General features: G+C 38.4%; 2 protein-coding genes across 3 annotated transcripts; one reads left to right on the forward strand and one right to left on the reverse strand.

The window, feature by feature from the left end:
* Positions 1-1,183: 1,183 nt before the first annotated feature.
* On the reverse strand, positions 1,184-1,915 carry LOC107607420 (uncharacterized). The gene has a single exon (XM_016309383.1). The coding sequence runs from the start codon at positions 1,913-1,915 to the stop codon at positions 1,184-1,186; it is 732 nt and encodes a 243-aa protein (XP_016164869.1).
* A 4,166-nt stretch (positions 1,916-6,081) lies between these two features.
* LOC107609466 (Sodium Bile acid symporter family) lies at positions 6,082-11,843 on the forward strand. 2 transcript variants are annotated; one of them, XM_016311457.3, is made up of 5 exons: positions 6,082-6,765; positions 7,855-7,950; positions 8,044-8,350; positions 8,444-8,691; positions 9,996-10,511. In XM_016311457.3, exons 1-5 carry the CDS (start codon positions 6,383-6,385, stop codon positions 10,231-10,233), a joined length of 1,272 nt encoding a protein of 423 aa, XP_016166943.1. In that variant the 5' UTR covers positions 6,082-6,382; the 3' UTR covers positions 10,234-10,511. The 2 variants fall into 2 exon arrangements, with proteins under 2 accessions (XP_016166943.1, XP_088349663.1); XM_088493537.1 differs by lacking the exon at positions 9,996-10,511 and adding an exon at positions 11,351-11,843 and having other exon boundaries at positions 6,142-6,765.
* Positions 11,844-18,048: the final 6,205 nt, after the last annotated feature.

Here is an 18,048-nt window from a genome sequence, read left to right on the forward strand (position 1 = left end):
TCACGTTTGGGTTCAAATTATAGCAAGAGCAAATGACCTTCTTCCATAATGGGCACTTCTCTTTTGAGAACCGCGACCACCACTTGAACAGAAGTGCAGTGTTTCTAATGACTGCATCACCAACCCCCAACCCACCTACCTTTTTAGGGGCTTGAACTAGCTCCCACTTGACTAGCGCCAAGCCATGCCTCCCTTCCTTCTTGCTCCACAGGAATCTCCTCTGCAACGATATCAACTTGTCAGCCACTGCCTTCGGCATCTTATATAGACTCAAGTAGTACACTGGCAAGTTGTTTAACACAGATTTAATAAGGACAAGCTTCCCTGCCTTGTTGAGTACTTTTGCCTTCCGCAAGCTGAGCTTCTCCTCAACCTTATCAATAATCGGTTTCCAAGTCCTGACCAGTCTTGGGTTTGCTGCTAGTGAGATGCCAAGATATCTTATTGGGAGACTGGCCTCCTTACATCCAAAGTAGTTGCACATGTCGGATGTCCACTACTGTTTGCAATTGATTGGAATTAGACTTGACTTATTAAAGTTAATAGATAACCCTGACATCATCTCAAAGCACCTTAGTAACCTGGCATAGTTTCTTATGGTCTTCTCCTCTGGTGGACAGAACAATATAGTGTCATCTGTGAATTGTAAATGTGATAACTTTATATTGTCCTTTCCAATCAGCAGCGGAAAAATACGTTTGTTCCTGACTGCCTCCCCTATCATCCTATGCAGCACATCCACAACCAAAACAAATAAAAATGGAGATAGGGGGTCACCTTGTCTCAGACCCCTCTCCATCTTAAAAGGTTTCGATGGTGAGCCATTTATTAGGATCGACATAGATGCAGTGCCAATACACTCCTTCACCCATGACCTCCACTGCCAACCAAATCCCATCCTCTGCAGCACAATATCCACGAAGCTCCATTTTACCTGGTCATAAGCCTTTTGGAAGTCTAATTTGATAATTGCCACTTTTTTCTTCCTATTCTTTAGCCAGTGCACTGTTTCGCATGCAATAAGTACCCCATCATGAATTTTCCGCCCTTTCACAAATGCGCTTTGGGTCTCCCCTACTAAGCTTGGCATGACTGATCTCATCCTCCTAATCATCACTTTGGAGATTATTTTATATACACAACCTACCATGCTGATCGGCCGAAGGTCTTTGATCTCCTTTGCTCAGGTAAACTTAGGTGCTAAGGCCACCCAGGTAATATTGGACTCAGAAGGTAACTGTGATGACCGAAAGAAATCCAAAACAGCTGTCATGAATTCTACACCAATCTCATTCCAGCACTTCTTGATGAAGTTCATGTTATATCCATCACTCCCTGGAGCCTTGGATGACTCACAATCCCAGACGGCTTCTTTAATCTCCTCCATTGTCGGTAATCTCTCCAGAGCTATCGAGTCTTCAGCATTAATCCGATTCACCAAACTATCCCTAAAACCTACTACCGGTGATCTCTCCTGGTGATATAAATCTTTATAAAAATCTCTGATAGCAGTTTTGATCCGAGCTTGGTTTCTAACCAACTTACCATGAATTACCAAAGCATCAAGTCTGTTGTTCCTCCTTCTTGCCGACGCCAAATTATGGAAGTACCTAGTGTTCTTATCCATATCCTTCGCATGCCTGGAACGTGACATCTGCTTCCAGTGGATTTCTTTTCTGACATACCACTGCTTGCAACAGCTCACTAGTGCTTTTCTTCTAGCCTCCACTGTATCATTATAGACTCCATTTCCTGCCAGCTCATCAACCTTCCTGATTTCCTCCTCAAGACGCTGAATTTTCTTATCCATGTCGCCAAAATTGTCCTTATGCCATCTTCCCAAAGGAACCGTTAAAGCCTTCAGCTTATCTGTGAACTGTGCCGCACCAAGATTCCTCCATTCTTCCTTGACCATCCTTAGGAAACCGTCATGTGTAAAATAGGAATCCAAGCAACGAAAGGGCCGTGGGCCCCCTCTAGATATGGTATCTTCCACTATAATCGGACAGTGGTCTGACAGGCCTTTCGGTCCCCCTTTTAACCGAATCTCCGGGAATATTTCCGTCCATTTGACACTCACTAGGACTCTGTCAATGCGACTGCAGGAGTGCCCTCTAAACCAGGTAAATTATGATCCTGCAATGGTAGATCCACTAGCTGCATATCTTGTACCCAACACTTGAAATCTTCAGCAGACCCTGTTAATCTATCCTGTCCTTTCCTCTCTTCAACCTATATAACCTCATTGAAGTCACCCATGTAACATATCGGGACTTGACATAAACCAGCAATAAAGCTCAGTTCCTCCCATATAGCAAGTTTTTCGAGTCTATTATGAGCACCATATACCAAACAGAAAGCACAAGGAAAATCATTTTTCAAAAGGACTCCTTCAACACATAACCATCTCTCTCCTTTGTAGCAATTATTCATTCTAAATAACATAATATCCCACATTAACACCAGCCCTCCGGACGCGCCTTCCGATCTAACATACTCCCATCCCACAGCATCGCTCCCCCAAATACGTACTACATCAAACTTAGTCACAACTGGAATTTTAGACTCAACCAATCCTAACATGTTCAGCTTCTGCTTCTTTTTGAGATCTTTAACCATACTCAACTTACCAACCCCCTAACCCCCTAACATTCCAAGAGCTAAAAATCATTTTAAAACTTTGGTACACACCTTATTGAGATTTTTCAGTCTGCATCTTCGCGCCTTTTCTCTCTGCTTAGCCAGCTTCTTCTTTTGGGCAAGTGCTTCATTTTGTTCTTGTAGGATCGCCATTATGTCGTCCTTTTTGTCGCACTGCACCGCTTCGGATTCAACTGCTAGGTCCCATGCTTTTTTATTTTCAATCATCTGCTCTTCTCTTTCCAGAGTCTTACTCTCACTGAGCCCCTTGAGTCCACTGCCAGCATCCTTCCCTGGCCCATTATCACCACCGCCTTCCTCAATTCTTGCATCAGCCAGAGGCAAAGTGTTTTTTAATTCTTTGCCGCTGAACTGATTGGTTCCATCCCAGCCGTCTACAGGTTCCTCCCCTAGCGATAGGCTCTTCTGCTGTGACTGCCTCTTGACCGCATCCCTAGAGGATCCAACCATCAGCGTCGCGGGCACGGAATCCATTGTGCGCTTAGGGACAGCACCCGATGAATCCAGTACAGCCGCACGGTGTCCAGAGCTTGCAACAGCCGCGTCGCTCACCGCCCACCGGCGATCTTGGTCCCCTACTCGTGCGCCTACGTTACTCCGTGGTCCAGGTTCGTCGCTCACATCCAGGATCTCTCCTTCAAGGCTCGCATTTTTTGCTTCTCCCAATCCAGGCGATGGAGAGCGTCCAGATGGAAGAGCCCCGACCCGACCCGGTCGCATGATCCAGTCTTCCGTGCCTGGGCCTGCGGTTGGTGAAGAGCAGCCCAACCTTCTTCCCTCCGTGTCTGGGCTTGCGGTTGGTGAAGGGCAGCCCAACTTCCTTCCCTCCTTACTTGTTCCATCTAATTGAACATTGGGCCAGCCCATAAGCCCTTTTTGCTTCTGATTTTGTTTCCAATAGCCACCAAAATTCTGCCCATCAGCCCCATAATCCCAACTTACCGTTTCTTCAGATTCTGCATCAATTAGTAAATCATGACATCCCTTAAAATTTGCTTATCCTTCCATAACCAAATCGTCTGTTACCTTCGTAGTGTTCAAGTCAATTAAGTTACAATAACTCCATTCATTCAAAATATTTTCGAAAATTACCACCCTACCCTTTCCAGTTTCTTCCTCCCTTGGCACTGCCATCAACCCATCAACCACCGGATCTCTCATTGCCACCAGTGCCATCGAATTCAACCTGCTTGTACCCACATTCTCGCATATTTTTGGTAGGCCAGAAGTACTAGCACCCTTAGGCTGACACTGCGATCCATAGCTCTCGTTTCCAACCTCCTTAACTAGGATGTTGAATCCACTAGTACCAACAGTAATGTGAATCCACTCATTGATAATGTCCATAATACAAGTGTCAATTTGTATTCGTCCCACATTGAAGGAAAGACATGACTCCATGGCCTCATCGCACCCAACAACTTCACCCCATTGACTACCAATCAGCTTAAACGTCTCCACAGACCACGTATGCAACGGAACACCAAAATACTCTAGCCATACCCTACGGGTTTCACTACGCTCCTCTTCATCCCATCTCCAGATGTTATGGAAGAACTTCAGGATATTGTTCATTTTAAATGTGAAGGCTTCTTCAGCGCTTAAAATGCTATCAAACGTCAAGAGAGCTTTGTAGGCTCCGAGTTCTCGTACCTCCACCACTTGCGGTAAATTCTTGCTTATCATTGCCCTCAGAGACTTATAGTCAATAGCCTTATTTGTGCCACCTATTAGACTTCTCTGCAACCAGACCAGGTTCTCACTTGCCACAGGCACTTCCATCTTCTTCGTCCACTCATTGCCGTGAGGGTCCCCTTTCCTTACCTCTTTCCTCCGCTCTTTCGCCTCTGCCCCTGGATCCCTTTGGCTAGTCCCATGTTGCGCTTGAACCTTCACCGTATTCTGAACAGCCAATGCCACTTGATGTCGCTAAGCATTTGCCGTTTCCTTCGTACGTCGATACCGGGCTTCCCCTACCGAAATGACCTTTCCCCGTAACCTCATTCTATTCATTTTCGCAATGGCCTTCATAGCTCCACCCTTTGTTGTATATCGGATGAAAGCAAAAATGTATGTGCTCCCATTTTTTTGTTTTCTGGATAAATAAATATCATTTATGGGTCCCGTCCAATTGAACAAGTGATACAGCTCCTTCTTCGATATATCTTCTGGAAGATGTTCTACAAATATAGAAAGGGACTCGTTTTCCAAACGGTAGTACTCCTCTCTATTCCAAATCCTAGGATCCCTACTCAGGTGCCTAGTGCTACCCCCTCCCAGTGTTTCCCTCCCCTCTCCTCTCTCTCATTTTTTCTTAGCTTTATATTTTCTTTTTCTTTCAATTTTCTTCCTCTTCTTTTTTTCTCTTTTTTTTTTTTGTTTTTTTATTGTGTAAGTTATGTAGCGGATGAAATTAAAAAAATAGTGGTGTAAAATTAGGGTTAGAAAAAATAGAGTGAACCCCGTTTGGGAAGCTTCAAAAGTAACTTTTTTGAGTTTTTTACTTATGAAAAATAGTAGTATTAATGTTTGGTGCAATTTTCAAAACCAAATTGCACATTTCTAAGAATCTATTTAGGAGCTTATAGAGAAGTTAAAGAAATGACTTCTCTCATAATACTACTATTTTTTTTATCACATTTCTATAAAATAAACACTTTTAAAGCTAAAATCCCAAATACAAAATAACTTATTTATAAACTACTTAATATAGTCATTTATTGTTTAAACTATTTTGTCAAAAATAGCTTAATTAAGTTATTTATCCAAACTGAACTTGAATCCTACAATTTAATTTTTATTTATTTATTTATTTATTATGATTCGGGTACTACAAAGCCGCTAGTATTTAAAAAAAAATGATAATATCATTCTTTTTATGTTTATTTTGTAGTATGTTTAGATAAATTTATAAAAAAGAGTGACACTATCAAAATAATAGGATTGTGATCATTTTTTTAGAAAAAAACCACACATGTATTTTTTATTTCAATTTTTTTTGGTAAATTTTTCGAATAATAAATTATAAACGCTTTATGCTGTGTTTGACAAATATGTTAAAAGTACAAAAAGTACGTTCAATTTTCTTGAACACTCTAATTTTTTATTTGGCTAATTTTTCACTCTAAATATGAATATAATTCTGACTTTAAATTTTTGTTTATCATAAATAATAAATTATAGCTTTTGTTTTTAATTAATAAATAAAAAAATTAATTAAAAAATTTATTTTTTTATTAATTTTACTATTTAATCTTATTTAAAATAAGAAATATAAAAAAAAATAATTATCAAATTTCTTAATACAAAATAATTACCAACTCACTTTTTATCAAAATGAAATCAAGTTTATAAAATCAATTTTATATCAACTCTCTTCTTTTTTTTTTCTTAAAGTCATGTGCTGGTGGCGCTGTGCATATACTGCATAGGTAACATTTATTGCGACTATGACTTCTAACATACAAACAGGATGCTTCAAGGGGCTAATCTTGACCCGTGTTCACTCACACCGCACTCCAAATTCCAAACCCAATCAAATGACGAACAACCATAAGCATCTCATCTTATATCTCTTTCACACCCACATGTACGAAAATAGAATGCCAATCTCTTCCCTAATTTCATCTTTTCTGCAAAACCGCTGCTTTCTCTTTTCTCCCTCCTCCTCCTCCTCCCGAACTCGCCGGCCATACCGGACGATCATCGCCGGCGGCACCTCATGCTCTCTCTCTCCATGGCCGGAACCTCCTGCTCCTTTCAAGTTCCCTCAATTCCCCTTTTACGTCACGGAACTCGCACCAATTCCACTTTAACCATCAATTCTCTCGCTCTCGCTCGCACTTGTGGCTCCTTTTCTGCTTCTGCTTCAGTTTCGAAGGGTGGCTCCGTTTTGAGCTTCGCGTGCTCGACGTCGCACTTCAAGTGGAGGATTGGGTTCCTCCGGAGGAACGCTAACGCTTCGTTTCTTCCTTCTGGGGTTGATGGAAGTGCCGTCGCTGAAGTTGGAGAAAAGAATTGGTCTCAGCTTTTGTCCGCATTACTTCCTTTCGTTGTTGCAGCCACTGCAGTTGCCGCTCTTGTTCAACCTTCCACTTTCACTTGGTGTGATTCTCATCGAACTTTTTTCTTTTAGACTTTTGTGAAAAAGAAAAAAAAAAGGTCATGATAGGATTTCACTGCTTAATGGGTTTATTATCATTTTTGTCATCTAATAGATTATAGTTATAAACAAAACAGTTTCTTAATAAAAAAAAAATTGTGACTCTCTAAATCACACAAGATTTATGGAGTTGTGCCAACCTTTTGTTCTCTTTGGAGGCGCTACGAGTGGGTTTCTTTCATTCTGAACTGGGAATGGAGATGTTGTCAAATTCTTAAAATTCAACATCTTCTCTAAGTATTTTCTCTTGATCTCCAATAAATTAGTATATCGAGAGATCACAATTTAGGGTCATCAATTGGAAAAAAAATTAAGATAATCCGTTTCTGAACTGAATTAGAATTGAAATTTTCAAATGGCAAAATAATAGTTCACCCTTTTGAATTTATTTATTTTCCATCTAGAATAGAAAAAAAATGGTTAAACAAAACAGGCATTTATGGTTCTGACGTTCTGTTGATCCTTTTTGAAGAATTTATTATTAATTTACGTTGTTTATTTACTTAAATGTTTTGTTTGTTTCTTATTCTCGCTATATATGGATAGAGAACGAAGAATTGGATGAAACACTTGTGCTCGAAAATTTTCTTGGTTACTACTTACCACTTATTATTTAGTAGCACTGATTTCATCTGTTGTTGACATATCCCGCTTTCACGATACTGGTATCTGAATTTTTAATTTGTATTTGTGCATGAAAGGTCTTTGTTTTCTAGCAATTGACTTATGTCTTGATGAAGTTAATTGTTTATTTCTGAGTTTTTGTCATTGTACGATAGAGTTTTTGGGTTCCAATTTATTTGAGACTATAACTACTATCTGTTCATTTAAAAGTTGTAGAAATACACGTTTTTGTGGTACTCTGACTGAAATTTATGTGCATATGCTGCTGAGCCAAACAAACTCTTCTCTCTTTATCCATTTCTTGTTGTTTTTTTTTTTCCCTTAAAAAGAATTTTTAAATTCTACCATTTATTGGTAGCTTGTAATAATCAATCAGTGGAAGAACTGAGAGCTTTTAACTGGTTCAGGGTATCTAAAGGGTTATATGCACCTGCACTTGGTGGGATTATGTTGTCCATTGGGATAAAACTATCCTTAGATGATTTTGCTCTTGCATTTAAAAGGTGCGACTCTCACCACTGTTCTGTTTATCCTTTTTATTATTTTTTATTAGCAACTATTCATACTTATTCCAATTCATCATTTTTCTGTTGCAGACCTCTACCACTTTCACTAGGGTTTATTGCGCAATATGTGCTGAAACCTGCCCTTGGTGTTTTGATTGCAAAGGTTTTTGGTGTATCTAGAATGTTCTATGCTGGATTTATCCTCATGTCTTGTGTTTCAGGGGCTCAGCTATCCAGCTATGCCAGTTATTTAAGCAAAGGGGATGTGGCCCTAAGCATTCTTCTCACAAGCTCTACCACTATTGCATCAGTTATTTTTACCCCCCTATTAACTGAGCTTCTGATCGGATCAGTAGTCCCGGTTGATGCAATTTCCATGTCAAAGTCCATACTACAGGTAAGTAACACTTCAGAAATACCCAGCTTTGAACTTGTACACTATTCTACTTGAATTCAATTTGGTGACTGGTTTAGCTGTAACTTCAAGCAGGTTGTTCTTGGACCAGTTACACTTGGTCTTCTTCTCAATGCATATGCAAAGCCAGTTGTATCCGTTCTTCAGCCTGTGATGCCCTTTGTTGCTATGATATGTACTTCCATGTGCATTGGAAGCCCTCTTGCTCTAAACCGAAGTCAAATTTTGTCTGTTGAAGGACTCCGATTGGTTTTCCCAATAATAATATTTCATTCTGTTGCCTTCACTTTAGGATATTGGTTCTCAAACAATCCGTCGTGGAGGTATGATTTCTGAAACTTGGCAATATGAAGAATCCACAGTTCAGTGTTTAGTTGTATTCTGCCTTTTATGTGGCTTCACTGTAAATAGGAAGTGATTTCTGCTTGTCCTTTCGTGGAGTTGGCAATCCAGATTTCTGATTGGTGTCATATATTGAGTTATGATTTAATATGATGACATTGATAAATTTCTGATATAAACTCTCCAACCAGAATAGTTCTTATGTGCCCTTGGGACAAACCTCTTGCTCTGCACCAACAATTGATGTTTGCCAAATCATTATTGTGGGCCTGTTAAGTTGCTTGAAAATATTATGAATTTCCTAAAATAACCTTGGTTAGTACTGATTTTATGTTTACCTCTTAGCAGTTGCTCATCTTGTGTCTGCCTCAGCTATTTCTAAGAATAAATCATTGGCACCTCTCCCTTTAAGAGAAACAAATCAATATTTCGAAAGAAGAAAAGAGAAGAAAAGAAATCACTGTCCACCGTTTTAGGGGTTCTTTTTCTCATCTGCACTTTCCATTTACCTATTCACCGTCAGCGTTTTGACATTCATCCAGATTCTTCTTTCATTTTTATTTTTACAATGATAATGAGGGGAATCTGACATAGTTGTGCTAAAAATTTCCTTCTCAAAGTAAACAGCAAAAACCTCTTTTGGCACATAACCAATGCTACACAACGATACTGTGTATTTGTAGGACAACATATTTGAAAGTTGGAGAAATTCTTATATCCTTGGTATTGTAAATCTTGAATGCCAATGGTAAACTCAGAAATTTACTTTTCCTTTTGGGTATGAGGCGTGAGTGTCTTTTCCTCTCTTTTTAGTTTTGACATATACCGAATTTCTTTCTTTTAGGAATAACAATGATCAAACTCTAGATACATGAACAGTTATATCTTTAATAAGTAGATGAGGAGATAAAACAAGGATTTAAATTTGAGAAGAAAACATAAGATCAGTATTAACCATATTTATTTTAGGAAATTCATAATATTTATAAGTGATTTAATTGACCCACAGGAATGATTTGAGAAAAATTAATTGGTGCAGAGCAAGAGATTTGCTCCAAGAGCACCCAAAGATTTCTCACCGTTCTCAATAAGATGATAGTTGGTCTGTTTTCTTCTATAGGAAGGAGTAATATATTTCTTACTGAAACTTAGTACTTAGTAGTAACTTTGGAATTCATTGAATATCATAACTTTTATATGCAAGTTGATGCCAGAAGGCGCTTATAGTACAATTGCTTCCTTGGATGCCATATTCCAAAAGTATATGACATAGATACTGTCACAGGCAGGAAGAACAAGTAAGCAAGACGATTTCATTATGCACTGGGATGCAGAGCTCCACACTTGCAGGGCTTCTAGCCACCCAGTTTCTGGGAAGTAGTCAGACGGTTCCGGCTGCATGTTCTGTAGTCGTAATGGCTATAATGGGTCTCTGCCTTGCCTCCTTCTGGGGAAGCGGCTTTCGAATTAGAGACCTGTTCTCACTATTTTCCCTGAGAACCAATTACACTGTCAAGGCTTAACTTTTGTTTATAACTTCGTGATAGCATCTGGTGGCGCCTGGAAGCCGGATAAAGTTAATTTTATGGCTAGGAAGGGGTAGATATATGAATTCCAAGTGTATAGAATGAGGTTTGGATAGGAATACTGATATACACCAGATCAGTTAAAGATTTACTTAGTTACGAAATGTAGATTTATAGATGAGTACCAACTATTATTATATAGCTGCTAAATTAGTTTCTGTACATAGCCTCAAAGTATGTCAATATATGATTTACCAACATCAGAAATTTCTCTACCTTTGTCGCTCTATTTATGTTCCTAGAGCAAACACGTAGTCCGGACGGTGCTTTATTATGCAATTTTTTTATTGCTTCCGTATGATTACATATCCGATATAAAAGGTGAACAAATAAAAATATTTGCCATGTGGATTATATTTATCTGCATTGGCATTTATTTTTTATTTAAATTTTAAAAAATATTATGTTATTATGTATAAAAAAAATATTCTCACAAATAATCATAAAAGGACAAATATATCCTAATAATTATTTATGTTAAATAATTAAATAATTTTTTTTTATTTCTGTGAGAAAAAGTCAATTACCCTTTTACAATCAAAATTAAAATTAAAATTGCATCAATCTAATAGTTTTAGAAAAAAAAAATCAAATCAAATAACCAAAAAATTAACGTGTTTGCTTTAATTCCTCTCTCAACATTATAGTTGCACCAAAAATGATGAACAAACTAACCCGGGCAAAAAGTCTCAAAACCAATTCTCATCTCCCCGTTCCCGCTCGCCTTTGTTGCATCTCTAATCTTGTCTTCGTGCAGCGTGCTTCCCTGCCTAGCGCCACTGTACTCTCGCCACCTTGCCTCCCGGTTTCATGTCGTCTGTGGGTGTTGTATCGCATGATGCTCCCTGCAGCGGCCTATGGATGTTGCCGTATTGCAAGTTGCTAGTGTTGCCGTCATTGTTGCTCTCTTTTCCACCATAGTTGATGCATCCACATCTTTAGTAGTTTTTTCTTATTAATTTTAGTCTATAAACTAATGATTCTTGTTATTTTGAGTAATCATGTCGTTGTCTACTGCATCTTACTTTGAGTGTGTGAATTTCTTTTGTTACAGGAGATCTTGGAAGAAACCAAGCAAAAACAAGAAGGAAGGAGCTAAACAAAGGAGTTGTGTCATCACAAAGAGCTCTTAGGACAACCAAGCCTCCAAGTATCCTCGAAGACCACTCTCAGGGGACATAATCAACCATGCGCCTCACGCCCTAGTCATGTGCCTCATGCATGCACTCCAGAAAACCTCCCAGCCCTGCTTCTCATCCTGCGCTTCACAATACCTCAGGCGCCTCAGGTAACAACCAAACAGAGACCTCCAACTTCTCCAATTTAGGCTTGCGCTTCACGCAAGGCTTCATGCGCCTCACACACCAAATTGGGTTACTCCCAGGGCTTGAGATTCCTTGCCAAATCTCTCTTAATCTCCAATCTTTTGAAGCACTTAAGTTGATTATTAAAGCTTTAGCACAAGGCTCATGATTTGAAGCATTGATTGGTACTTATGAAGAATTATTTATAGCTTGACTTGAGAGGGAAAAACTATTTTGAAAAATATTAATTAGTTTAGATTTGATTCTGTTTTAGTTTTGATTGATTTTGAATATTAAATTAGGGTTAGTATTTAAAGAAGGAGAGACACTCACGTGGCTCTTCTCTCGGCCATTTTTCAATTCATTGCTTTTTGATTTCCAAGCACACGATGAGTCATTAATCTCATCGGATAAGGTTAGGAGCTCTGTTGATTCTAATGGATTAATGCTATAGATTTTCTACTTTTGATTAATGCATTGATGTTATATGAAGAAATAGTTTTCGTTCTTCATTATAAGGATTTGAATGTGTTGGGAAACAATTCTAATCTAACCTAAATTCTCTTAACATCTTGAAAAAGTTAGTTTTTGGAATTATGCTTGAAAACTCCTTCTCATGGTTCTTTAAGTTTTAAAACTGGAATTGATAAGTGACATTGAATCAACTAGGATTAGTTCTTAAGAATTATGTGGCTTTAAATCAGTGCATGTTCTTCACCTTTTGTCATAATCAATTGCTCAATGAATTGACGATTTATTAAGAAAAGAGAAATTGAATTACCAGGAAGTAGGATTTGGTCACTTGTGATTTGCTTTAAATACATCTTGCATGATTAAAGTGGAGAATGAAAAGTACTATTCTTGAAGTTTTAACGTCTCTGAAATCTTAACTCTTTTAATCATATCACTTTTTAAACCATTTACGACTTGCTTTTGTTTAATTTACTGTTTTTATGCAAAATTGTCTTTGAAACCTTAGTTTTTGATTGTCTAACTAGAATAATTAATTGATTATTATTTTCTTGGTCCATTAATCCTCGTGGGAACGATAACCCACTTCCGTGGTATTACTTGATACGATGTGGATTGTAAACATCCGCATCAAATTTTTGGCGCTGTTACTGAGGATTAACAGAGATTAACAATAAACTAGTTAATTGATTGGTTACCTAGATTAGAACTTTTCTTTCTTTTTGTTATTTACCTCATTGGGCATTTTCCTCACTTTGATATAGGAAACTCTACTTTTTCTTGCTATTTTTATGTTTATGCAGGACAAAAAGAGCAAGAGCCTCTCCAGTTTGATCTTGAAACTGAACTAACCCTCTGGCAATTGAGAAAGTAAGCTAGAAACAAGAGGGTCGTAGAAGAAATTAAAGAAGAACTAGAGAGCAACATGATAGACAATAACAAGAACAATCCTAATGCCAATGCAAGAAGGACTTTAGGATCTTTCACAAAATCCGTTATTAGGAATTGTTGAAGTAGCATAGTAGCACCCGCTGTGGAGGCAAACAACTTTGAATTGAAGTCTCAACTCATCACTTTGGTGCAACCAAATTGCCAATTCAATGGGAGCCCTCAAGAAAATCCTAATTTGTTCATCTCCAACTTCTTATAGATTTGTGACATAGTTAAATCTAATGGTGTCTCTGCTGAGACTTATCCATTGAGGTTGTTCCTATTCGCTGTAAGGGACCAAGCCAAGCAATGGCTCGAGACTCAACCAAAGGAGAGTATAATAACATGGGATAATTTAATCAATAAATTCTTAACCATGTTCTTCCCATCACAGAGGTTAGCAAAGTTGAGACATGACATCCAGACTTTTATGTAGAAAGATGGAGAATTCTTCTACGAAACTTGGGAGAGGTACAAAGGTATGTTAAGAAAATGTCTGACGGGCGGAAGATTGCCGATTAAGAATTTATAGAGAAAATAGCGTTGCAAGTACAGTTCTTAACTGACGAAAATTTCGCTTATCAATTTAATAAGAGTTGCAAACTTTAAGAAAAAATACTGGGAGTAAAATTCCCAGGTCGTCTCCCAACGAGTTGACAAAAGAGTGCAAGTTATTGGTCATCAATTTTCTGAGAATTTTGAGAGTTGGGGAACGGGAAAATAAAATAATTATTAATTAGAGCAATGAAAATTAACAAGAGATTTTATATATTTGAAATAAAAATCCTTGACTGGGAGAGTATTAATTGGAAGTTCTATCCTTGTTGAATTTTTCCAAGTGTAATGGTAAGAGGTTGTTGTTTCTACTTAGTTATCCCTTACCGAATAAAAGAAAGTCAAGTAACTGAACCAGCTCCAATTCACAAGTCCTAATCCTCTCCTTTGGAAGGATTAGCGTTAGTGACTAGAGAGCTAGCCAACAACTTCCAATTTCCAATTAACGCTTGAGTATTCCAACTCAAGGGTCTCCTTTTAATCAACTCCCAAGTCAAGTTGGGAGTCTACTCCATTGACATGAATGCCATTTTCATAAACGATAAAAGGGAATGAAAAAAAGACATAGAAATTCAAATAAAATAATAACAGAAAATTAATTAAAGGTAAAAATAATTCTTTGCATTAATAAATTCTAAAATCAAAGATATCCATATGTAACTCTGAACAGGGTGAATGGGTGATAAAAGAGTAAGGGTATAAGAAAACAAACTATAATGATAGCGACTTCAACGGAGGTAGTAACTTTTCTCAATATCCAAATCAAAAGCATAAAACTCTAAAACAATAAACGTGAAGAACCCTAGAGGAAGAAGTAGTTTTTCTCTCTCAGATTCTGATAAACCACTATTTTATGATTTATCTTGTGCTAATTTGAGTGGTTTTTATTAAGCCTTTGCTCACTTATTCATATAATTTGCATGGTTTTACAATTCCTTCCTTATTCTATAATATGTGTGAAAACGTGTTTCCTATGCCTTGAAAATGTTAATTCTAATTATCCTTTATTACCATTCGATATCGTGATCCGTGTGTTAAGTATTTTCAGGCTTTATAGGGCAGGAATGACTTAGAAGACAGAAAGGAAACATTCAAAAATGGAAGGAACACGCAAAAATGAAGTTTTGAAGGAAATGGCAGTGACGCGCACGCATGGACGACGTGGACGCATGCCTAGCGCAAAGTACGAGCGACGCGTACGCGTGACTGACGCGTACGCGTGACAAGAAAAATCTCTAAATGACGCGCACACGTGACCTACGCGTACGCATGACAGACGCCACGTGCAGAAAGTTGCAGAAGTCACCCCAGCGATTTCTGGGCTCCTTTTCGGCCCAAATCCAAGCCCAGAAACACAGAATAGAGGTTGGAGAATGAAGGAATCAATGAATAAAAAAAACATTCATTCATTGATACACAATTTTTAGGTTTTAGATGTAGTTTTGTAGAGAGAGAGGCTCTCTCCTCTCTCTTAGGTTTTAGGATTAGGATTTCTTCGTTTTCTCCATTCCAGGTTCAATGTTCCTTTAATTTATGTCCTCTTCTACTTTTATTTATTCTAGTACTTTGGTTTATCTATTTCTCTTGTTAATTACTTATGTTGCCAAATTGGTTTATGGATTCCTTTGTTTAATTTGATTTTCTATTTAATATAATTCGAGGTATTTCAGATTTATGATTGCTTTCTTCAATTCATGTCATTGATGCTTTTAATTTAATTTAGATTTCTCTCCCTTTGCTTTGGTTGAGTAATTGGTGACACTTGAATTATCAAACTCAGCTGTTGATTGAAAATTGGGATTTGCTGATTGATTTGGATCCCTCTAAAGCTCGTCTTTCCACAGGAGTTGACTAGGACTTGAAGAATCAAATTGATTAGTCCACTTGACTTTCCTTTATTTAGTAAAGGTTAACTAAGTGGGAGCAATAAACAATTATCATCACACTTGATAAGGTTAACTAGGATGTAATTTCCAGTTCTTATACCTTGCAATGGTTTTCATGATAATTAATTTACTTTCTTGATAGTTTATTTTCCTGTTCCCTATTTCACAAACCCAAAAATATACCTTTTTCCATAACCAATAATAAATCATACTACCCTGCAATTCCTTGAGAGACGACCCGAGGTTTAAATACTTCGGTTATAAATTTTATTGGGTTTTGTTACTTGTGACAACCAAAACTTTTGTACGAAAGGATTCTTTGTTAGTTTAGAAACTATACCTACAACGTGATTATTTTTATGAAATTCTTTACCGACAGAAAATCCTCTCGTCAAAATGGCGCCGTTGCTGGGGAATTGCAATTGTGTGCCTTATTATTGGTTATTGTAAATATTCTCTTTTGTTTGTTTATTTGTTTTTGTTTTTGTTTTTAATTTTTTTATTAGCTACTATGAGTTCTCACCCCTCTGGCTTTAAGTTTGGTTCCAATGTTGTTGTAAGGAATGGAAGCTATAACAGAAACATTCATCAAGGTCAAAAAAATCAAAGATGGAAGGAGCCACGAGGATCTGATCAACCCTCTTGGCAACAACACCTTCCAAGGTACCATGGAGAACGACCATTCTACAATGCATGCCAAGACAATAGTTATGTTGGACCTTTTCGTGACAACCAACCCCCACCAAATTACTATTGTCAAGAGCCATTCCGAGGTGCGTACCAAGATGATAGATATGGTGGATCCCCTTGTAGTTACCAACAAGCCCCATCATATGCCTATGAACCACCTCTTCAACATAGCTTTGAACCACCATACTCACAAGCCACCTACAACCATTCACCTCCATATGATCCTAACCCTTATCCACCCAAATTCCAACCCAATTACTCCCAAGAACCACCACTTCCATATGCACCATGTCCATATCCATCGGCCTAAAAATCATAGGCTCGCCTCAAGAAAATGGTAGATCAATTTCATGCAACCCTTCATCAACTGGAGCAAGCGATAAATAAATTAGCTTTCCGCCGTTCGAACACTCAAGGAACTCCCATGGCATCATGTGGAGAATCTAATGAAGAACGTAGCATGAAGGAGACACTAGAAGCTCTGATGGACAGTAAGGAGCATGACTTTGTATTGAAACAAGTGGAGGAAGCCTAGATTATCAAAGAAAAAGAATTGGTCGAAGACTTAGGAGACGCTGAACCTTCATGGGAATCAAGAGTCGTAGAGAATTCCGCCAAGAAAATTGCAATTGATGCCAAGGAGGATGGTGCACAACCCCCAAGGCATGTATCTTATGAAGAACTGGACAGAACAGATCAAGAGGCAAGTTTCCTTGGTAATGATGATCATGAATCAAGCTCTCCTAGTAAGGAACTTGCACCCGAAACTGAACTCTTTGAGCTTGAAGAATCTTCCCCAAGTGAATATGAAGATGATGTAGAGGTAGACTTTTCTCAACCTCCAACTTATGACTTGAGTGATGGGGAAGAAATCGAAGACTTTGATCAAGACGTGGTTGCAGTTGAAGAAGTTTGCAAGGAAGTGGCAGAATTCACAGAGGAGTACAAGGAAGTGGAGCTTGAAAGACCACTGAAAACACCTTTTCCAAGGCCATTACCACCCAATACAAACTTCAAGTGGGTAAAATCCTTAGCCTTTATCTTTACCTTTCCACTTGAATATGGTTTGCTTGAAACCGATGGCCAACTTAGAGCTCTTTGTGGCTTTAAGAGTAAGAGGGAGATGGTTAATAATAGAAGCTGGCATCCAAGGTTCAATCCAGTTCCACGCCCCAAATGGAAGTGCAATGATTGGTATAGAGCTCGATTGAATGGGTTTCGGAAGAAGTTTGGGTGTCTCAGTGAAAATTCAGGTTGCGTACCGCCCGGTTGGAAAATTGTAGATAAAAGCGAAGACGGGTACAAAAGTAAGGTTTGGGATCCTAAAATTTAATTTGATAATCAACACCCCTGGGGCCTGAAAACCTGCTTTAACTTGCTCGAAGGCTTTACGTGCCTAGTTTGGGACCCCGGAGGCTATTGGAATTGCAAACGTTGGTGGAGATTTCTGGATGAGTTCAAGTGCAAGCCACCATAACAAGGAGCTCATCAAATGTCCAACTTAAGGACTTTAACTAAAAGTGCTATGTGGGAGACAACCCACCATGGTATGATCGTTCTCTTTCAATTTTAATTTTATTTTGCTTTGTTTGTTTTTAGTTCTATTTTATTTTATTTTTCCTAGTATCATTCATAACATCCGCATCAGTATCTGCATTTTGCATTCTACATATTCAGATATAAAAAAAAAATTTACACACCACGCGTGCGCATAGGCCACGCATGGGCGTCAAGTCCAAATCGGCGTCTCCATCCAATGCCCAGAAAGTTGGGCTGGAATCGTGCGGCTGGTGTGCGATGAGCACAAATTGGCCCATGCATACACGTGCCTCACGCATACGCATCACTTACATCCCAGCACACCACGCGTAGGCGTGCGCGACGCGTTCGCGTCGCATGAAAATTTTTGCCACCTT

This window comes from Arachis ipaensis, chromosome B7 (genome assembly GCF_059453495.1).
Source record: "Arachis ipaensis isolate K30076 ecotype BB chromosome B7, ASM5945349v1, whole genome shotgun sequence".
Classification (NCBI taxonomy): domain Eukaryota; kingdom Viridiplantae; phylum Streptophyta; class Magnoliopsida; order Fabales; family Fabaceae; genus Arachis; species Arachis ipaensis.

Coding starts and splice junctions, on each gene's coding strand:
- LOC107607420 (XM_016309383.1), bottom strand. CDS start 1,915: ATGGTCAAGGAAGAATGGAGGAATCTTGGTGCGGCACAGTTCACAGAT.
- LOC107609466 (XM_016311457.3), top strand. CDS start 6,383: ATGCTCTCTCTCTCCATGGCCGGAACCTCCTGCTCCTTTCAAGTTCCC. Junction 6,766..7,854: donor CAACCTTCCACTTTCACTTG/GTGTGATTCTCA, acceptor TAACTGGTTCAG/GGTATCTAAAGGGTTATATG. Junction 8,351..8,443: donor TGTCAAAGTCCATACTACAG/GTAAGTAACACT, acceptor AACTTCAAGCAG/GTTGTTCTTGGACCAGTTAC.